At 39.2% G+C, this 18,827-nt stretch overlaps 2 protein-coding genes across 2 annotated transcripts; both read right to left on the reverse strand.

Annotated features, from left to right (window-relative positions):
* Nucleotides 1–5,511: 5,511 nt before the first annotated feature.
* On the reverse strand, nucleotides 5,512–6,456 carry LOC103681199 (olfactory receptor 52K1-like). The gene has a single exon (XM_008710732.2). The coding sequence runs from the start codon at nucleotides 6,454–6,456 to the stop codon at nucleotides 5,512–5,514; it is 945 nt and encodes a 314-aa protein (XP_008708954.2).
* A 10,548-nt stretch (nucleotides 6,457–17,004) lies between these two features.
* On the reverse strand, nucleotides 17,005–18,587 carry LOC103681158 (olfactory receptor 51I2-like). Its single transcript, XM_008710687.2, has one exon. The coding sequence runs from the start codon at nucleotides 18,351–18,353 to the stop codon at nucleotides 17,280–17,282; it is 1,074 nt and encodes a 357-aa protein (XP_008708909.2). The 5' UTR covers nucleotides 18,354–18,587; the 3' UTR covers nucleotides 17,005–17,279.
* Between the last annotated feature and the right edge of the window lie 240 nt (nucleotides 18,588–18,827).

Genomic DNA, 18,827 nt, shown 5'->3' on the forward strand with positions numbered 1-18,827 from the left:
ATCTATCTATCTATCTATTAGATGTACCTATTTATACATGTGTGTCATATATATTTAACTATTTTTAGTGGTTGCCCTAGAGTCTGCAGTGTACATTTACAACTAATCCAAATCTACTTTCAAATGACACTATATCACTTGTTGGGTAGTGTGAGTGTCTTATAATAATAAAATAATCCTAATTCCTCCTTTCCATCCCTTGAACCATTGCTTTTATTTATTTCATCTATACACAAGCATATATAGTGTATATACACATACATATAGAGTTGACCCTTGAACAACATGGGGGTTAGGGGTACACAGTCAAAAATCTGCATATAATTTTTGACTCCCCAAAAATTTAACTACTAAGAGCCTACTGTTGATCAGAGCCTTACCAACAAAATAAACAGTTGATGAATACTTATTTTCTATATTACATACTGTAGCCTTACAATAAAGTGAGCTAGAGAATAAAAAATGTTATTAAGAAAATCATAAGGAAGATGAAATAAATTTACAGTACCATAGTGTATTTATCAAAAAACATCCACTTATAAGTGGACCTCTGCAGTTTAAACCTGTGTTAAGGATCAACTGTGTATATGTAAGATACATACATAAGTATACACAATAGAATAATACATGGTTGCTCTTAGTATTTTGAACAAACTGTTACCTGTTAGATCAATTAATAATAAGAAAAGTAAAGAGTTTTATTTTACCTTCACTTATTCCTGCTTGATGGTCTTTCTTTCTTTAAGTAGATTCAAGTTTTCCCTCTCTCTAAAGAACTACTTTTTACACCTCAGGTCTTCTGGTAACAAATTCCCTCCACTTTTGTTTGTCTGATAAAGTCTTCATTTCTCCCTCACTGTTGAAGGGTAATTTCACAGATTATAAAATTAGGTAATAAAATCTAAAAAATAAATATAAAATAAATATTTTACTCTACTTCTTATTTGTGTGGTTTCTGAAGAGAGGTTGCTTGTTGGAATACTACTCAGCCATCAAAAAATGAAATCTTGCCATTTGCAACAAAGTGGATGGAACTAGAGGGTATTATGCTAAGCAAAATAAGACAATCAGAGAAAGACAATTATCATATGATCTCACTCATATGTGGAATTTAAGAAACAAAACAAGATCATAGGGGAAGAGAGGAAAAAATAAAACGACAAAATCAGAAAGAGAGACAAACCATAACAGACTCTTTTTTTTTAAGATTTTATTTATTTATTTGACAGAGATAGAGACAGCCAGCGAGAGAGGAAACAAAAGCAAGGGGAGTGGGAGAGGAAGAAGCAGGCTTCCAGCGGAGGAGACTGATGTGGGGCTCGATCGCAGAACACCGGGATCATGCCCTGAGCCGAAGGCAGACGCTTAACGACTGAGCCACCCAGGCACCCCCATAACAGACTCTTAATATAGGAAACAAACTGAGGGTTGCTGGAGGGGAGGGAGGTAGGGGGATGGGGTAACTGGGTGATGAACATTAAGGAGGGCACATTATGTAATGAGCACTGTGTATTATATAAGACTGATTTTATATCAATCACTGACCTCTACCTCTGAAACCAATAATACATTATATGTTAGTCAATTGAATTTAAATTTAAAAAATGGGAAAAAAAGAAATAAAATAGCCAAGACATAAGAATTTTTACTGCAAGGATTTTATATATTCATAGTAGCAAAAAGAAAAAAACAACAATCATCAATGTTGTTTAATAATTATATAAATCTGAATTTATATAATTAAACATAATATATTATGTTTAAATATATTAAATATATTAAATATATTTATTTAAATATATATTATATATATTTATATATTATATATATAAATCATATAAATATAATATATTTAATATATATTAAATATATATTAAATATATATTAAATATAAATATATTTAAACATAATGTATTATGTTTAAATTCAAGTTATATAAATTATAAAAAAGTGCATAAATGTGTATAAGAACCTTTATTGCAAATATATACAGTAATAAACCTATATATAAATATATATATAGTAATAAACCGTGTCTCTAAGTTTTGAAAAAAAAAGTGCCTATGCAAACTGAGATGTGCTGTAAGTGTGTAATAGAGTTTTTGAAAGCTTAGTATGAAAGAATGGAAAATGTCTCCTATTTTAAAAATATCGATTACATGCTGAAATTTTGGATATACTGGGTGAAATAGTGTAAGGTATTAAATTTGAAATTACATAGGCAGGGGCACCAGGGTGGCTCTGTTGGTTAAGCATCTGACTCTTGATTTTGGCTCAATTCATGATCTCAGGCTCCTGAATGGAGCCCTGTGCCAGGCTCCGAGCTCAGTGAGTGGGGAGTCTGCCTGAGACTCTCTCTCTCTCCCTCCCTCTCCTTCTGCCCCTCTCACCACTCATGCTCCTCTCTCTCAAATAAATAAATAAATAAATATTTTTTAAAAAAAATAGAAGTTGGTCATAACTTTTATCTTTGTTCCTCTATAGGTTAGGTGGTTTTTTCCCCTCTGGCTTCTTTGAGGATTGTTTTCTTTAACTTTGATTTCCTATAGTTTGAAAATGATCTGCCTAGGTGTAGGTTTTTGTCATTTATCTGGTGTTCTCTGAGCTTCTTGGATCTATGATTTGGTTCTGACATTCATTTGGGGAAAATTCTCAGTTATTATTGTTTCAAATATTTCTAAATTAGCCAAGCACAGCAAGGCTGAAAAGATACAGACTATATGATGAGAACCTGACCAAAACCCTAATGTGGCAAAAGTTAGTGTTGGGAAAATTGCAGATAAGACAGAAAAAACCAGCTTTGAATTGAGAGAAGGCTGATGATGGAACAGAGGACACACATTGAGTTAAACAAGTCATGCTTGTAGGAAGCAAGTCTAGAGCCATGGTCAGGGAGTCTGAGTGATAGACTTAATTGATAGACTATAGCTGACAGTCTGAACATCCAGACAAGAGCCAGAAAAAGTAGACAGGGTGTGACGGGGGGCAAACTTTGCCCCTTGACTCCACTCTGCAGGGATAAGAACATGGAGTAGGGAAGGACCATAGCTTAGATAACTGCTTTAGAAGTCACTGATAGCAGAGAAAGACAATAATCACTTGGTTTCACTCATTTATGTAACATAAGAAATAGGAAGATCAGTAGGAGAAGGAAGGGAAGAATGAAAGGGGGGTTAAACAGAACCATGAGAGACTGTGGACTCTAGGAAACAAACTGAGGGCTTCAGAGGGGAGGGAGGTGGGGGAATGGGATAGGCCAGTGATGGGTATTAAGGAGGGCACATATTGCATAGTACAGTGGGTGTTATATGCAAATAATGAGTCATGGAACATTGCATCAAAACGGGATGTACTGTATGGTGACTAATATAACAAAATAAAAATTATATATAAAAAAAGAAGTCACTGATAGAATATGCAAATAATGAATCATGGAGCACTACATCAAAAACTAATGATGTACTTACTATATGGTGACTAACATATCATAACAAAAAATAGATTAAAAATTTAACTAAATAAATAATAGTATTAATAATAAAAATATATATTAGAATGCTTCAACTCAATTCCATTTGCTCTTCCATCTCTTGTGCAGTCCATATTCATTTATATTTATCCACATATTTAGCTTTTCTGGTGGTTTTCAATCCCTCCTGCAATTCTGTTTCTATCTGGCTCATTTTCCTTCCACCTGAAGAGCTACTTTATTTTTTTTTTAAAGATTTTTTAATTTATTTATTCGACAGAGAGAGACAGCCAGTGAGAGAGGGAACACAAGCAGGGGGAGTGGGAGAGGAAGAAGCAGGCTCATAGCGGAGGACCCTGATGTGGGACTTGATCCCAGAACACCGGGATCATGCCCTGAGCCGAAGGCACAGGGCTTAACCGCTGTGCCACCCAGGCGCCCCTGAAGAGCTACTTTAGTGTTGCTTTCAGTGCAGGCCTAATATTGACATTCCTTATGTAAGTAATCAGGAGGATAAGAAGACCTCTGTTTTGGAAAGAGCTTCTTTCAAGGTATGCTACTCTGTTTGGGTTGTTAGTATTTGCTGTTTTTACACTTTCCACCTGTCCCAACTATGCTCACAAGAAACAAGAGGTTTTAACCATATAATAACTAAAGGTAGAATATAATTTCTGTGTGTGCGTGTGTGTGTGTGTGTGTGTGTGTATGTTTTGGTATCAGAGGGAATTATAAAAGCAGAGATGGGAAATAAGCATAAGACCCTGGATTCTTGCTACAGCCTCCCCTCTTTGAAACTTCCAACCTTCCATACCACATCTGGCACAGGCTCAGATTCTTTCAAAGCTAAATAATATGTAGAGACAGATATGTAGAGACAGAGACAGAAATGCACTCAAAATAAGATAGAGATATATAATTTCTAAACAGTAGTCCGAGGAAACAAGGGAGTCCCAAAATAAAAGAATGCATTTATGGAAGATGGTATATGAGGGTTTGTGTGACCACAAAAATTCTAGTTGTCAGGATTCACATTAAGGGAATTTTCTAGTATGTAAGTTTGCATCAGATAGAACAAAAGAAAAAGCATACAGGTCCATATCCCCCTCTCCTATCTGTTTTGACTTCCTATTTCTTTCATGATACTGGGCCTCACGATGGGCAGGTGAGAGACCACAACCCATTGTGTTTCACATTTCCTTCTTCATCTTGGGACATAGACATAAGTGGAACACACCCACCTTAACAAAATACATATTCTCAGCACCCAGCCCAGATTTGGTACTCAATGTTTTGTGACTGGATTACCAAGTAAACGAAGCAGTCACATTCTTGGTGAAAACATAAGCTACATCTATGTGCAAAGAAAGTGTTGCATGATGTATAACAAAATGTCAGAGGCCATGTTTTACCCAAAATGTTTAATGAAAGGGATTGACCATGAGAATATAGAGGTCAAAAGAGGTCAAAGAATACATAAGCTGACTCAATCAAAGAAATGAATTTTAACAAGCAAAACTGACTTGGAACACAGCTGTAGTGCTGGAAGATCGTGAGCTCCCCAAAACTGGAAGTGTTTAGCCAGAGACTGGACATCAGCTTTCAGACTGTATAGGTACTCTTGCCTCAGATGAAATTTTGGTCCTTCCCAAGGTCCTGATCCCAATGACTCTGGATAGAAACTCAGATTCTCACAGTCTTAGAAAATGAACTTGAAAGCATCTTATTGACTTTAGATGATGTTACCAAGAGAAGAGTGGGTCAAGCCTTTGTCATGCCTTTTGATAGAGTGGGTTCTTTGAGAAGACAGCAAAGTCAGCAGTTTGAATCCAAAGGCTACCAAAGGACACAGTACTATGAATCCTGATCAGACTGGTGACTGAGTTGCAGGACATCATTTAGTTTTTTTCATTATACCAGTACATCATTTAGTTTTTCTCATTATACATGGAAACTCTGGCATCCTTCCACTTCTTCTCATACCCTGCCCCCATTCCAGCATTCAGTCTGTCCCACTCTTTCTGCACCTGTCCCTCACTTTACACTTATGCATCCTTTCTTGGGAATAGTCCTAAGACTCGCTCATGAATCTGCTTTGTCCTGATGCCATAGATGATGGGATTGATCATAGGTGGGAAGAGCAGATAGAAATTAGCAAAGAGTATGTGGACATGAGGGGCAGCCCGGCGAGCGACACGGTGCATGACTGAGGAGATGACCACAGGTGTGTAAAAGGCTAAGATTGCACCTATGTGAGACACACATGTCCCAAAGGCTTTGTAGCGGGCTTCCTGAGAGGCAAGCTGTAGTACTGCCCGAAGGATAAAGATATAAGACAAGATAACAAACAGCAGGTCCAACACCACTATAAACATGGCCACAGCAATGCCATAGATATTGTTGAAGCGAGTATCCCCACAGGCCAGCCTTACCACAGCCATGTGGTCACAGTAGCAGTGGGCAATCATGGGGCCTCGGCAGTAGTGGAAGCGTTTGAGCAGAAAGGGAAGTGGAGTCATTAGTGTCACAGCCCGAGCCACAGCAGCCATGCCAATCTTGGTGATAAGGGGCCCAGTCAGCACCGTAGTGTAGTGCAGTGGCTTACAGATGGCCACATAGCGGTCAAACGCCATAGCCAGCAGCACTGCTGACTCCATGATAGAGAAGGAATGGAGAAAGAACATCTGGACCAGACAGCCATAGAAGCTGATCTCCCGATCTCTGAACCAAAAAATAGCTAACATTTTGGGAAGTGTTGTAGAAGAGAGGACCAGATCAATGGCTGCCAACATGGCCAGAAAGAAGTACATGGGCATGTGGAGGGATGCATCAGCCTGAATAACGAAGAGGAGGGTGCAGTTGCCTAGCAGGGCCAGAGTATAGGCAAAGCAGAAGGGAATGGAGATCCAGACATGCAGGTGCTCCAAACCTGGAATTCCTACCAGCAAGAAGAAAGCTGGATGGGTTGTGGTAATATTGGAGGCAGTCATGGTTTGTAGAAATTTTCCTTGTCCGTTTTTACAGGGCCCCTTCACCTTTATATATATACCTTCTTAGGAGAATTCACTCTTGTTCCCATTGCAATACCTTAAACAAAATTAGTTAGTAATCCTCATAGACTTGGATAGGCATAATCCATATTTTCTCTCCTCAAGAAACTTTGAATTTCATTGAGTAGATAGAACATGAAACATCATTAGAATTGATATCACAAGACATGTACATAAAGGAATGGAGAAAGGTAGTGTTTTCTGTGTTCATGGAATATATTTTTCGGGTCCTTTCCACATCCACAAATCTCTAAGTACAGCCCTGCCTCCTTTCAAACTCTGACCATTCACATGGAAGGATTAGCTCTTGATCTCATTTCTAGAACTTCAATTAAAAAATAATCCTAATACACATTATGGAACTTACATGATCTCTACCCTCAATGTGCTTAAAAATCATTAGGTAATCAGAACATTAAATACCGATTGAGCTAGTATCACAAGGCAGTCTTCACTGAGGAATTGAGTGGAAGAAGAGCTTTCTGTGGTCTTTGTGTGTCCCAAGGCCACTTTGTAAAAGATGTAGATCCCTGCTATGTTCAAATCTTACCCAAGACATTCACTGTCTTCCTGTTGCCCCCAAACTCAAGCTGCATCTCAAATTATGAAAGGAGTGTCTCTGTCCTTTAGATGTCTTTCTTGGTTGTATGAAAAATAGTTAGGACTAGCACCTTCTAATAATTCACTTTCCTCCAAGTTCTATAAGTTTTTCTCCAGCAGGGATTCCATAGCTCTTTATTTGTTTCTCAGTAAACTCACCAACTAACACCGTATTTCTAGCCAACTTGAGAACATGAAAAGACCTATCATTGTTTTCCTTCAGTTAACTTTAGCTTCCATTTCTATATGCTTCTACCTTCACCCACTTGTTTTTTTCTAGCATCCAGGACATTCAGAGGAAGAGATGCTTCACTCCCACCTTTTGCAAGACTGAACTCTGAACTTCACACCATTCTTTTTCCTTCTGGGATCCTTTCTCTCTCTATCTCCTTTTTATCCCTTTTATCATTCTCTTTGAAAAAGGTTAAACATTTGTTTCCCAGAATTTTGATCTGTGCTTCCTTTTTTCTCAGTTTATATTTTAAAGGTTTCTTCTGAGAATGGAGATATTAGAAAAACAATTAGCACAATGGATGAATGGATAAAGAAAATGTGATACACACAGGAATATTTTTCAGCCATAAAGAAGGAAATCTTACCATTTGTAACAGCAGAGATGGAATTTGAGAGCATTATGCTAAGTGAAATAAGTCAGACAAAAAATTTAAAAATCTCACTTTTATGTATAATCTTTAAAGAATGAACTGATAGAAAAAGGAACCCTCGTGCACTATTGGTGGGAATCAAACTGGTGCAGCCACTCTGGAAAACAGCATAGAAATTCATCAAACAATTAAAAAGATCCTATGATCCTTTAATCGTAGTACTGGGTATTTACCTGAAGAATACAAAAATACTAATTCAAAGGGATACATGCGTCTCTGTTTATTAGAACATTATTTATAAGAGCTAAATTAGGGAAGCAGCCCAAGTGTCCATCGATAGACAAATGGATAAAGATGCAAATCTTGCCATTTGAAAAAACATGGATGGATCTAGAAAGTATAATGTTAAGTGAAATAAGCCAGTCAGAGAAAGACAAACACCATATGATTTCATGCATATGTGGAATTTAAGAAACAAAACAAAGAAAAAGGAAAACAGAGTCTTAAAGGCAGAGAACTAACTGATAGTTGCCAGAAGGGAGGTGGGTGGGGGTATGGAAAAAATAAAGGGGATTACGAGTCCACTTATGATGAGTGCTGAGTACTGTATAGAATTATTGAATCGTTCTGTTGTAGACCTGAAACTAAAATAACATCATATTAATTATATCTGAATAAAAATCCTCCTCTTTAGTCTTCCACCCCTACTCAATCTACCACTACAATGTGACAGACCACATGTTCTACCCCTACTGAAAAGCACTTATGAGACCTCACTGCTACAAGGAAAATTAAAAACTACTCAACATGCTTATACACTTGTTCCTGCCTAAATTATTAGCCTCACTTCTTAACGAGTCCCCTTAACACTCATCCTACTTTCAGCCCCACTGGATTATCTGTCACTTCCTGAAAGACATGCTTATAGCTCATACTATTTATCTAGAATGTTTTCCTCTGCCCATTTCCATACCTGGCCAAGATCCTGCCACCTTCCTAGTAAAGTCTTCTCAGACTCCTCCAGGCAGATTTTTCTGGGTGTTTTCAATGAGGACTCATTATGCCCTGAATTAAATAACATAAGGAGAGTGTGATCCGTGTTGCCAGTGCATGTGTCTGTCCATTCGACAGACTGAGTACTTCTAATAGAAGGGCTGTGACTTATTTCTATATTCACAGACTCTACTGAACATTACTGATGCTCAATAAGTGCTTTTTAAATAAGTGTATGAATGACTCTCAGAAGAAACTTTCTCCTGTCCTGCTATATTGTGTATAATACGCTACCATCTAATTCAAATTGAAACTTACTGAGTATCGCCCAATTTTAAGCACGCCCACAGATGAAAATTCTGTGAAATTCTCCATCAATTTTAGTACCATAGATCAGAGTAAAAGTCCTCTTATTAGAAACTTCTCCAAGTCCAATGTGTATCTACATCTTGTCTAGAACAGCATGGGATGGACAGTGTGGACGCCCCATGGCAAAACAGGGCTGTATTTTTTTTATATTTACTGCCACTGTCTTTATGGAATTCAGAAAACAATTTCAGGGTTTCCTTCTCAGAATTTGGGCACCCAGATTAGAGAGGGAGGGAGGGAACTTGCTAAATATTTCCTGAATGAATGAAAGAATATCCTTTTATCCATGTTGCCCCCTTATCCTAAGTGAATGTGCTGCTCCAATTCCAAACAGGTCCCTCCTCTTCCCTGAGTTCCCCTGTCTCCCTTACTTCCTGTGTGCGCCTCCTGCCCATCTCTGGCCCTCCAGTTTATTTGCTCACACACCCCATTCTCACAGCTTGGCTATTGAGCTTAAATGCCTAATAATTCATCAAGCTTCCTTCTTTCCAGGTTTAATTGAAATATAGCTCTCATTCCATTCACAATCCAACTCCACTTATCCAGTCTCCTCCTGCCTCAGAACCCCCCTAACCTGCTTGGCGTGAGTGTTTTGTCCAGTCCTTACATGTCATTGTACTATGCTTCCTGTTTCATAGTCGAGATGTCAGCAAATGAGAAAGGCAAGCCTGGGTCTTATTTCTTTGTCTCCCCCCAAAGTGCATGTGGTTCCAAACCTAGAGTATTCAGTCAGTATTATAAACTACTTGGTGGGCTTACCCCTTTTAACATGAGAGGACTTTAGAAAGATGTAATTGGGGGACTGAGTCCCCCAAATGGTCATGGAGGAAGTAAGTAGCAGAGCTAGGACTAGATTCCACAATTTCTGACCCCCATGCCAGGATTCTGTTTACAGGACCATGCTGCAAAGATACAGCTAGTTGTTGCTAAAACCTTTAATAAGCAAATGTAACTGACCTGTCCCTTCCGTCCCCCTATTTCAGATTTTTCCTTTTTGTCCCAGGACTATCCCAGCAGCTATGACTGTGGTGAGGCCAGAATGTGAAGTAGGAGGAAAGCAAGTGGCACCAATATGGGATTAACTAACCTGGTCTGGGCTACTTAGTTAAGGCTTTCTCGAAGTGGTCCCTAATGCACAATACAGGAGCACAGGCCTGGGAGGCAGAAAAGGATTTCTTCTAATGGCGGTGTGGGAGGACCTGAAATTTGTAGAAGATAAAGCCTTCAGGGGGATAGAAAGCAGGTCCTCTGTTCAACAGACAGACATACGAGATGAGAATGCTAGAAGACAAGAGAATCAGGAGGTGAGATAATGCCTGAGACAAGGATAAATTCTTTGGGCATGAGAGGTACTGAGGAAGGGACTCTGCCCGTGCACTTCAGAGCTCACCTCCCCATACACACCAACCTAGCCTGTTCCCCTCAAACATTACACACACTTCTTGTAGCGGCTCTCCACTCAGCCTTCAGGTATTCCTTCTAGTCATTACTATTCTCAGTCTGATTTCTGCCATTATCCTGGTTACTCTAGTTTTCTCTACCAGCCCAGCTTACATAGCTGCTTTCCTTGACCTTTCCCCCCCCGGTACCCTGTCCCAGCCCTCTAGTAGCCATCTGACCTAGCACAAGTACCCCTGCCTGGTCTCTTTGCCCCTCACCCCATTCACGCCACCTCCATGACTGTGCCCTGGTACGCCTGGTCTTCCCTACCACCATTGGCCTGATGTGCTCTCACCCCCAGCCAGAGGTTCAATTCATTTTCTGTTGGTTTTAGGAAAAACTGATGAAATTTTCCTCTTAATGAGAGAAAACTGGGAAAGAGAGTTGGAGAGGTCTGGTTATATCCTCATAATCACCTACTCTTTTCCCAAAAGAAAAAGAAACAGCAGGCCCAATCCCTGAGCAACATCCTGAAAGGGACCCGAGATGGGCCTGGCATCTTCCCTGGAGGTCACTCTAGAGACCTCTGTCCCAGTCCCTGCTCTTCTGGGGTTCCTGGGCCTGGGTTCTTACCCTACTCCCTCATCACTCTGTGGCATTCAGTGCCTCCCTTGAGGCAGAGCGTAGTCTGGCTTCACCATCACTGTGCCTCTTTCCACCCTCACCTTCCTTCCCTGCAGGACCTACTGAGAAATAGAGCCTCCTCAGAATATGCATACGGCTGCCCACTGTGTGCTTGTATTATGACTTAGAAAGCTGGGGTACAGTTATAACTAGGTCAAGGTTATCTGGTTTTTTTATTTGGTTTAGAGTTTTGATGTTTCCTTTCATTTTGTGGATGGAGCTGTGAGTTGAGGTTATGAGTGGGAGATTAGGTTTAAATCCCAGTTTGTGACCTTGATGGGGCACTAACTTCTGTTTATTGGATCATTCCCTTATCTAACGTGGGGACAAGTATCCTAGTCCTGCCTACCTCTCACAATTTGGGGAGAATCGGGTGAGATCACTGAACTATACTTATCCATGTTGTTATTACTCAATAACTATCAACTATTAATAACAAAACCCAAAAGACTCCACCCCCAAATTAGTAGAACTCATAAAATTCTCTTTCTTTGTGGACAACATGATCTTATGTATACAAAACTCCCAAAACTCCATTAAAAACTGTTAGAACTAATAAACAAATTTAGTGAAGTTTCCGGAAACAAAATCAGCACACAAAAATTGGTTGTGTTTCTATGTACTAACAGTGTACTATCTGAAAAGTAAATTAATAAAACAATCCCATTTACGATAGCATCAAAAAGAATAAAATACTTAGATGGGGTGCCTGGGTGGCTCAGTTAGTTAAGTGACTGACTTTATGATCAGATAATGATCTGAGGGTCCTGGAATAGTGCCCTGCATTGAGCCTGGTGTTGGGCTCTGTGCTCAGCAGGGAGTTTGCTTGTCCCTTTCCCTCTCCCTGTCCCCCTCCCCCTCCCCCCACTTGTGCTTGCTTTCTTTCCCAAATAAATTTTAAAAATCTTTGTAAAGATAAAAGGGGTGCCTGGGTGGTGCAGTTGGTTGAGCATCTGACTCTTGGTTTCAGCTCATGTTGTGATCTTGGAGTTGTGAGATCGGGCCCAGCAAGGGGCTCCATGCTCAGCATGGAGTTGGCCTCAGACTCTCTCTCCCTTAGCCCCTCCCTGCTGTGTTCTCTCTCTCTTTCTCTAAAATAATAAATCTTAAAAAAAATAAAGTAGCTAGGAGTAAACTTAGGGAGGTGAAAGACTTACATACAGAAAACTACAAATTATAGGTGAAAGAAATTAAGACAAATAAATGGAAAGACATTGCATGTTCATGGATTGAAAGACTTAATATTGTCTAAATATCCATATTACCCAAAGTGATCTCTGAATTCGGGGCAATTCCTATGAAAATCTGAATGACATTTTTTATAGAAAGAGGAAAAAATAATCCTAAAATTCACATGGAGCCAAAGAGACCCCAAAGAGTCAAAGCAGTCCGAGGTAGAAGAACAACGTTGGAGGCATCACGTTTCTGATTTCAAAATACATTGTTAATGTACAGTAATTTAAAACAGTATGGTGCTGGGCACCTGGCTGGCTTAGTTGGTAGGGCATGCAATTCTTGATCTCAGGGTAATGAATTCAGGCCCCATGCTGAGTGTAGAGATTATTTTAAAAATTCAGAAAAAATCAATATGGTTCTGGTATAAAAACTGATATTTGGGATAGAGAGCCCAGAAATAAATGACATGTGTATAATCAAGTGATTTTTGACAAGGGTCCAAGAATATGCAATGGGAAAAAGACAATTTCCTTAACAAATAGTGGTAAAACTGGGTATCCCCATTCAAATGAATGACAGCAGACTCTTATCTTACACCATATACAAAAAATTGACCTGAAATTATAGAACTCCTAGAATAAAACAGAAGAATCTTTATGACATTGGACTTGGCAATAATTTATAACATATGACAACAAAAGCACAATCAATAAAAGCAAAATTAGACAAGTAGGGCTACCTTACTAAAAAGTTAATGTACAGCAAAAGAAACAATAAAATAAAAAGACAACCAATGGAATAGGAGAAAATATTTGTAAACCACATACCTTATAAAGCATTTATATATATATATAAAACTCTTACAAATCATTAGCCAAAAAATACCCCCAAATAATCTGATTAAAAAATGGGCAAAGGAATTGAATACATATTTCTCTAAAAACATACAAATGGCCAACAGGTATATGAAAAGGCACTCAACATCACTAATTATTTATGAAAAGCAAATCAAAGCCACAATGAGATATCATCTCACAACTCTTAGGGTGGCTATCATCCAAAAAGAGAAAAGAAAGAAAAGAAAAGAAAAGAAAAGAAAAGAAAAAAAAAGAAAAGAAAAGAAAAGAAAAGAAAAAAGAAAAGAAAGAAAAAGAAAGAAAAAAAACTCCAACTGATAACAAGTATTGGTGAGAATGTGGACAAATTGGAACCTTTGTGTACTGTTGGCAGTAATGTAAGCTGATGTAGTGTCTATGGAAAACAGTATGCAGGTCCTCAAAAAATTAGAACTACCGTATCATCTAGTAATTCCATTTCTGGATGTTTACCCCAAAGAATTGGTGTCAGAGTTCAAAGAGATATTTGCAGAAGCATCTTAAAAGGATATTGATATTTCCAAACATTGGCCTCCAAATCCTACTTCGACTTGCCAACTCCCCAGTTTTCTGCCTGTGTGCCTGCCAGTGAAGACAGTGCCTGCCTCAGTGGTCTCTTTGGGATGACTTTCAAATGAAGTTGTCTCTATCCCAGGGACATTGAATTTTCAGAGCTGAGGCAAAGTAGGGTGATGCATAACTAAAGTCTAGAGTCTCTAATATAATCTCAGGCAACTGTGGAAGGCCAGAAGAAAGCCATTCTTGAGCAAGAAGATGCCCTTTTGGAGCAAAGGATGCCCGTTTTCTCTTCAACTGTTAAGAGCTATATCTATAGGTTGCATTGCTTGGAGTATGGTGTGAACTTAGTAACTAGTTATTGAATAAACATCAGGATATTTGTTCAGGAATTATGATTTATAAATAGATTTATTCAAATAATGTTCCTGAAGCGATGTCTAGGCCAGTCCCTTTTCTGGGTAATGAAGGCATTTGGTGTGAATGAATGAATCAGTAATTGCCTTCCAGGGACTAGAATAGATCAGTACAAAAGATGATTTCAATAGCAAGTGTAAGTTCTCTGAGAGGTGTGTGCAAGCTTCAAAGAGAGCTTGGAAGAGAGAAGATTAAGGAACAAGACACAGAAGACGGAACCTTTAACCTCTCCTGAAAGGACAAGAGTCTTCCAGTTAAGGTGGAGAAAGTAGTAGGTGACTACCACCGCATTGGAGAAAGCTGTTCTCCCAGGGCTGCAGAGTTATGGGTTCATCCTCTGCTGCCTACATTCGGAGGTAGACTGGGGGAGGAGTGCTAGACCCTGCACCCAGAGATCTTCATTTCTGACCAGACCCATAGGCTTTGGGCTACATTCTTTCACTGTCTTCCTTCCTTCCTTCACTAAAACATTATTTATTAAGTAATGTGTTTTTTGTCCCAGGCCCAAGTTAAGCATCGAGAACACTGAAAGAACTAGAACATCATCACTGATAACTAGCTTCAAGGATTTCAAAGTCTCATGCACAATTATTTATAATTACAGTATAGTGTACTAAGTAGTACAATTGAAGGAAGCACAAGGTGCTTAGGGATCACTGTGGAAACCCCTGAGTTGCCTTGAGGTGGGAATCAGCAAAATCCCAGTTCAAGTCCTAATGGAAAGCACATTCTAGCCAAGAAGAAATAGAATTATTTTGCTTCCTCTGCATTCTGATTCTGCATTCTTAACACCAATAGATTAGCTTACCCAGTCTGTCTTACGATCTCTCTCAGCATTCATTCAATAATTACCTGAGAGACTATATTGTCTCTCTTGAGATTATAGGATCATGGGTATGGGGCTCACTTGCTTTCTCCCTTCCCACCCTCTCAGACACATGTGCACACACACACAAGCACACAGCACATACATACACACTTTTTCTGCAGACTCACTTGAAAGTAAATTGTAGACATTACAGTCCTTCTCACTAAATATTAACCATGCACCTCCTAAAAATAGATTCTCCTACATAATCACAAAACGATTTTCAAATCTAAGCAAATTATGCTAATCTAATAATATTATCAATATACAATACATATTCAGATCACAATTGTCCCAATAATGATTGGTTAATGCTAGTATTTGGTTGAAATGTCCCTTTAATCTCTTTTAATTTAGGTTAATTCCCCAACATTGTTTTTTATAAAATTGCAGTTTTAAAGATCCTGGGCTAGTGTGTGTGTGTGTGTGTGTGTGTGTGTGTGTGTGTGGTGTTTCCCATAGTTAAGATTTCTCTGATTACTTTCTCATAGTTAGATTCAGGTTGAACATTTTTGGTAAGAATTTTACATATGTGATTTTGTGTCCAAATTGTTCAAATCAGATGGTACATAAGGTCAAATTATCTTATTATTGGTTAAGCTAAATTTGATCACTTCGTTAAGGTGGTAATTGGCAGTCTCTTTATCGTAAAGGCATATTCATCCTTTCCTATTAGTAAGTAGAGTGTGCAGTGACACTTTGAGACTGTGTGAATTGTTTCCCAATATCTTTTAAGCCTTTGTTGATTATTTTTAAATTACATTAAAAACTGTAAACAGATAATTTTCTAAATCTATCAATTCTTTCTAAAGAAGGGTTCTTTTTCCTTCTCTTCTCCCTCTTTGTTTTCAACATCACTATGGACTCACACTTTCTTTAAAAATTCAATTTGTTAAAACAGTTTGTTGTCAAAATTATTTTTAATATTCTATTTGACCTATCTATAGCCATTGGGAGCCTCTTCAAATGAGTTTGTATGTATTTTTTTTTTTTTACATGGCCTTACTGCTTTTGTGTTCTATATTGCTCCAGGGCATAAGCTATTCCAGTACCATTTTATGTTTTCTTCTTCTTCATACCTAGAATTAGTCATTGCTCCAAGGATCCTAGCTTATTTGTAGTGCTCAATGGTATTTAAAAACCAATATGTGGGCCCTAGCTTTGCTCATTGCTTCTGGCACTTTCAGAGGACAAAGAAAAGAAATATAGAGATAAGATTTTTAAAAATACATCTAATTTTTCCATTATCAACTTAACTTTAACTTCCATTCTCTTTTTCCTAGACGGTTACAACAATCTCTTAAATGCTTTTCTTGCATTCTTTTTCTCTACTTTCACCTTCCTAACTTACAACACACAGCTAAACCAGTATAACCTTTTACAAAGCAATAAGCTTTCCATGGCTGACTCAAATAAGGAATGAGGGCAGATGTTTCCACGAGGTCTGAAAGGCCCCAGGAGCACAAGGAGTGCTCATCACTTCTAGCTCATCTCCTGTCCGTCTCCCTCCAACACACACACAGATTATGCTGAGCCACATCTGACTGACTATATTCATCTTTCCAAAAACACACCAGATAATTCCACACCTCACTGTTTTGTTTTAAAGATTTATTTATTTATTTTGGGGAGGGTAGAAGGGCAGAGGGAGAGGGAAAGAGAGAATCCTAAGCAGACTCCCTGCTTGCACGGAGCCTGCCTATGTGGGCTTAATCTCAGGACCCTGAGATCATGACGTGAGCCCAAATCAAGAGTGGGACGCTTAACCAACTGAGCCACCCAGGCACTCCACACCTCACTGTTTTTGTTTTTTACATTCTTTTCCCTTTATCAGGTATGGCTTCCCCTAGCCCACCTTTTCTGCATGACAAACTCCTATTCACTTTTCATCCTTCTTCCCTGACTCCTTTCTCATTTCCCCTTGACAAGACAGGAAACCCTCTTCCAGATTCCTTTAGCCCTTTGTGTGTACCTATCATAGCCTCATTACACTTAATTATAATTGTATATTTAGAAGCTTCTGTCCTGCAATGGAGGGACAAGACCATGTATAAATCATTTTACTATCCCTAGTAAGGAGCACAGAGTCTCTCGAACAAGTAAATACTGAATTAAAAAGCTGAAGTTCATGAGTGCAGGAAAGAATCAAGACTGTTTGTCACCCATCAATATGAGGATGTCCATTTGTCATACTCTTGATAATGTGTCTGGGTCAGGCATCTGAGTAAAGGCTTTCTGGACATGTTTTTCCTTAGAACCTGTGATTGTTTCCTGGTTTCATCAGCCTTGCCTCTTCTCTCTCAGCATTCTGAACATGGCCTCCCTGATGGGCTTGGATTTCACACTGTAGATGATGGGGTTGAGCACAGGGGGCACCACCAGGTACACATAGGCAATGAGAGCATGTACAATATGAGGCAGGTGCCTCCCAAAACGGTGGATCATTGACACTCCTATGACTGGGATATAGAAAATCAGAACAGCTAATATATGAGACACACATGTGTTGAGGGCCCGGACACGCTCCCTGGGAGAGGCCAGACCCATCACTGTATGAAGAATAAGGGTATAGGACAGGACAATAAGCAAGGAGTCTACACCCACTGTGGATAAAACTACATAGAGCCCATAAAGGATGTTGACAGTAATGTCAGCACAGGCCCGTTTCATGACGTCTGCATGGAAGCAGAAGGAGTGGGACAGGAGGTTGTTACCAGGGCAGAAGTTCAGTCGCTTCAGTAAGAAGGGCACTGGAAAGAGGGATAAAGTGGCTCGAGCTACAATGGCCAGCCCAATCCTAATGATGACATTATTGGTGAGAATAGCTGCATAGCGAAGAGGGTTGGAGATGGCCACAAAGCGGTCAAATGACATGGCCAGGAGCACCGATGACTCCACCACAGAGAAGGAGTGGAGGAAGAACATCTGGACCAGGCAGGCATTGAAGCCTATGAGCCGACGGTCAAACCAGAGCACAGCCAGGGTGGTGGGCAGTGTGGACAGGGTGAGGCCCACATCAGTGAGGGCCAGCATGGACAGGAAGTAGTACATGGGTTGGTGCAGGCTGGGAGTTCTCCTCACAGCCAAGAGGATCAGGCAGTTTCCAGTGAGGGCCACAGTGTACATGGAGGAGAAGGGGATGGAGATCCATCCATGAACAGCCTCCAGCCCTGGGATGCCAATCATCAGGAAAGCATGTGGCTGGAAGAAGGAGATGTTGACATAGGACTGGGAAGGGAGCATCTTTGGAAAGTAGTTGAGGTCTCCAGGAAGATGTGGCCTCTTCAGTCTGGGATGAAAAATAAGGACAAAATCATTATTGGAAAATAAACCACCTCTGATATTAGGTGACATGTGTTCCTACACATTAGCAAGTATGAAATGTAAAGGGATTTAAAAATGTACTCCATCTAAAAGCCAACTAGAGAATAACTATACTTTAAATCTATTGACTACAATAGTGTCATTTTATGTGTAAAATACTGACTTCTTCGTATATAGAAGAAAGCAGTGCTTTCTATAAGAATGTGAGATGATCCTAAAAGGCCTAATCAAAAATGGTCTCATGGAAGTAAATTGCAAACATGATGGAAGGGTTGATGGCATGGGCTTGTTATCTTTCTTTTCTTGGATTCACCTTTAAATTTCCAAACAAACAGATAAATAAATAAGCAAATAAAAAACCCTCTGAAGATAAGCCAATAAAAACAACAGAAGGGAAACAGCCACTGAGATATCTTTTAGCAGAGGTTTAAACAACCCACCAAAAATAGATCTGAGAGCTAAAAGGGGTTTTACTATGAACACTGGGTGTACAGTTATGCCATA

Source organism: Ursus maritimus, unplaced genomic scaffold, assembly GCF_017311325.1.
Source record: "Ursus maritimus isolate PB19 unplaced genomic scaffold, ASM1731132v1 scaffold_16, whole genome shotgun sequence".
In the NCBI taxonomy this organism is placed as follows: domain Eukaryota; kingdom Metazoa; phylum Chordata; class Mammalia; order Carnivora; family Ursidae; genus Ursus; species Ursus maritimus.

What these genes read in the sequence shown, in the direction of transcription:
- LOC103681199 (XM_008710732.2), bottom strand. Translation starts at nt 6,456, where the DNA reads ATGACTGCCTCCAATATTACCACAACCCATCCAGCTTTCTTCTTGCTG.
- LOC103681158 (XM_008710687.2), bottom strand. Translation starts at nt 18,353, where the DNA reads ATGTCACCTAATATCAGAGGTGGTTTATTTTCCAATAATGATTTTGTC.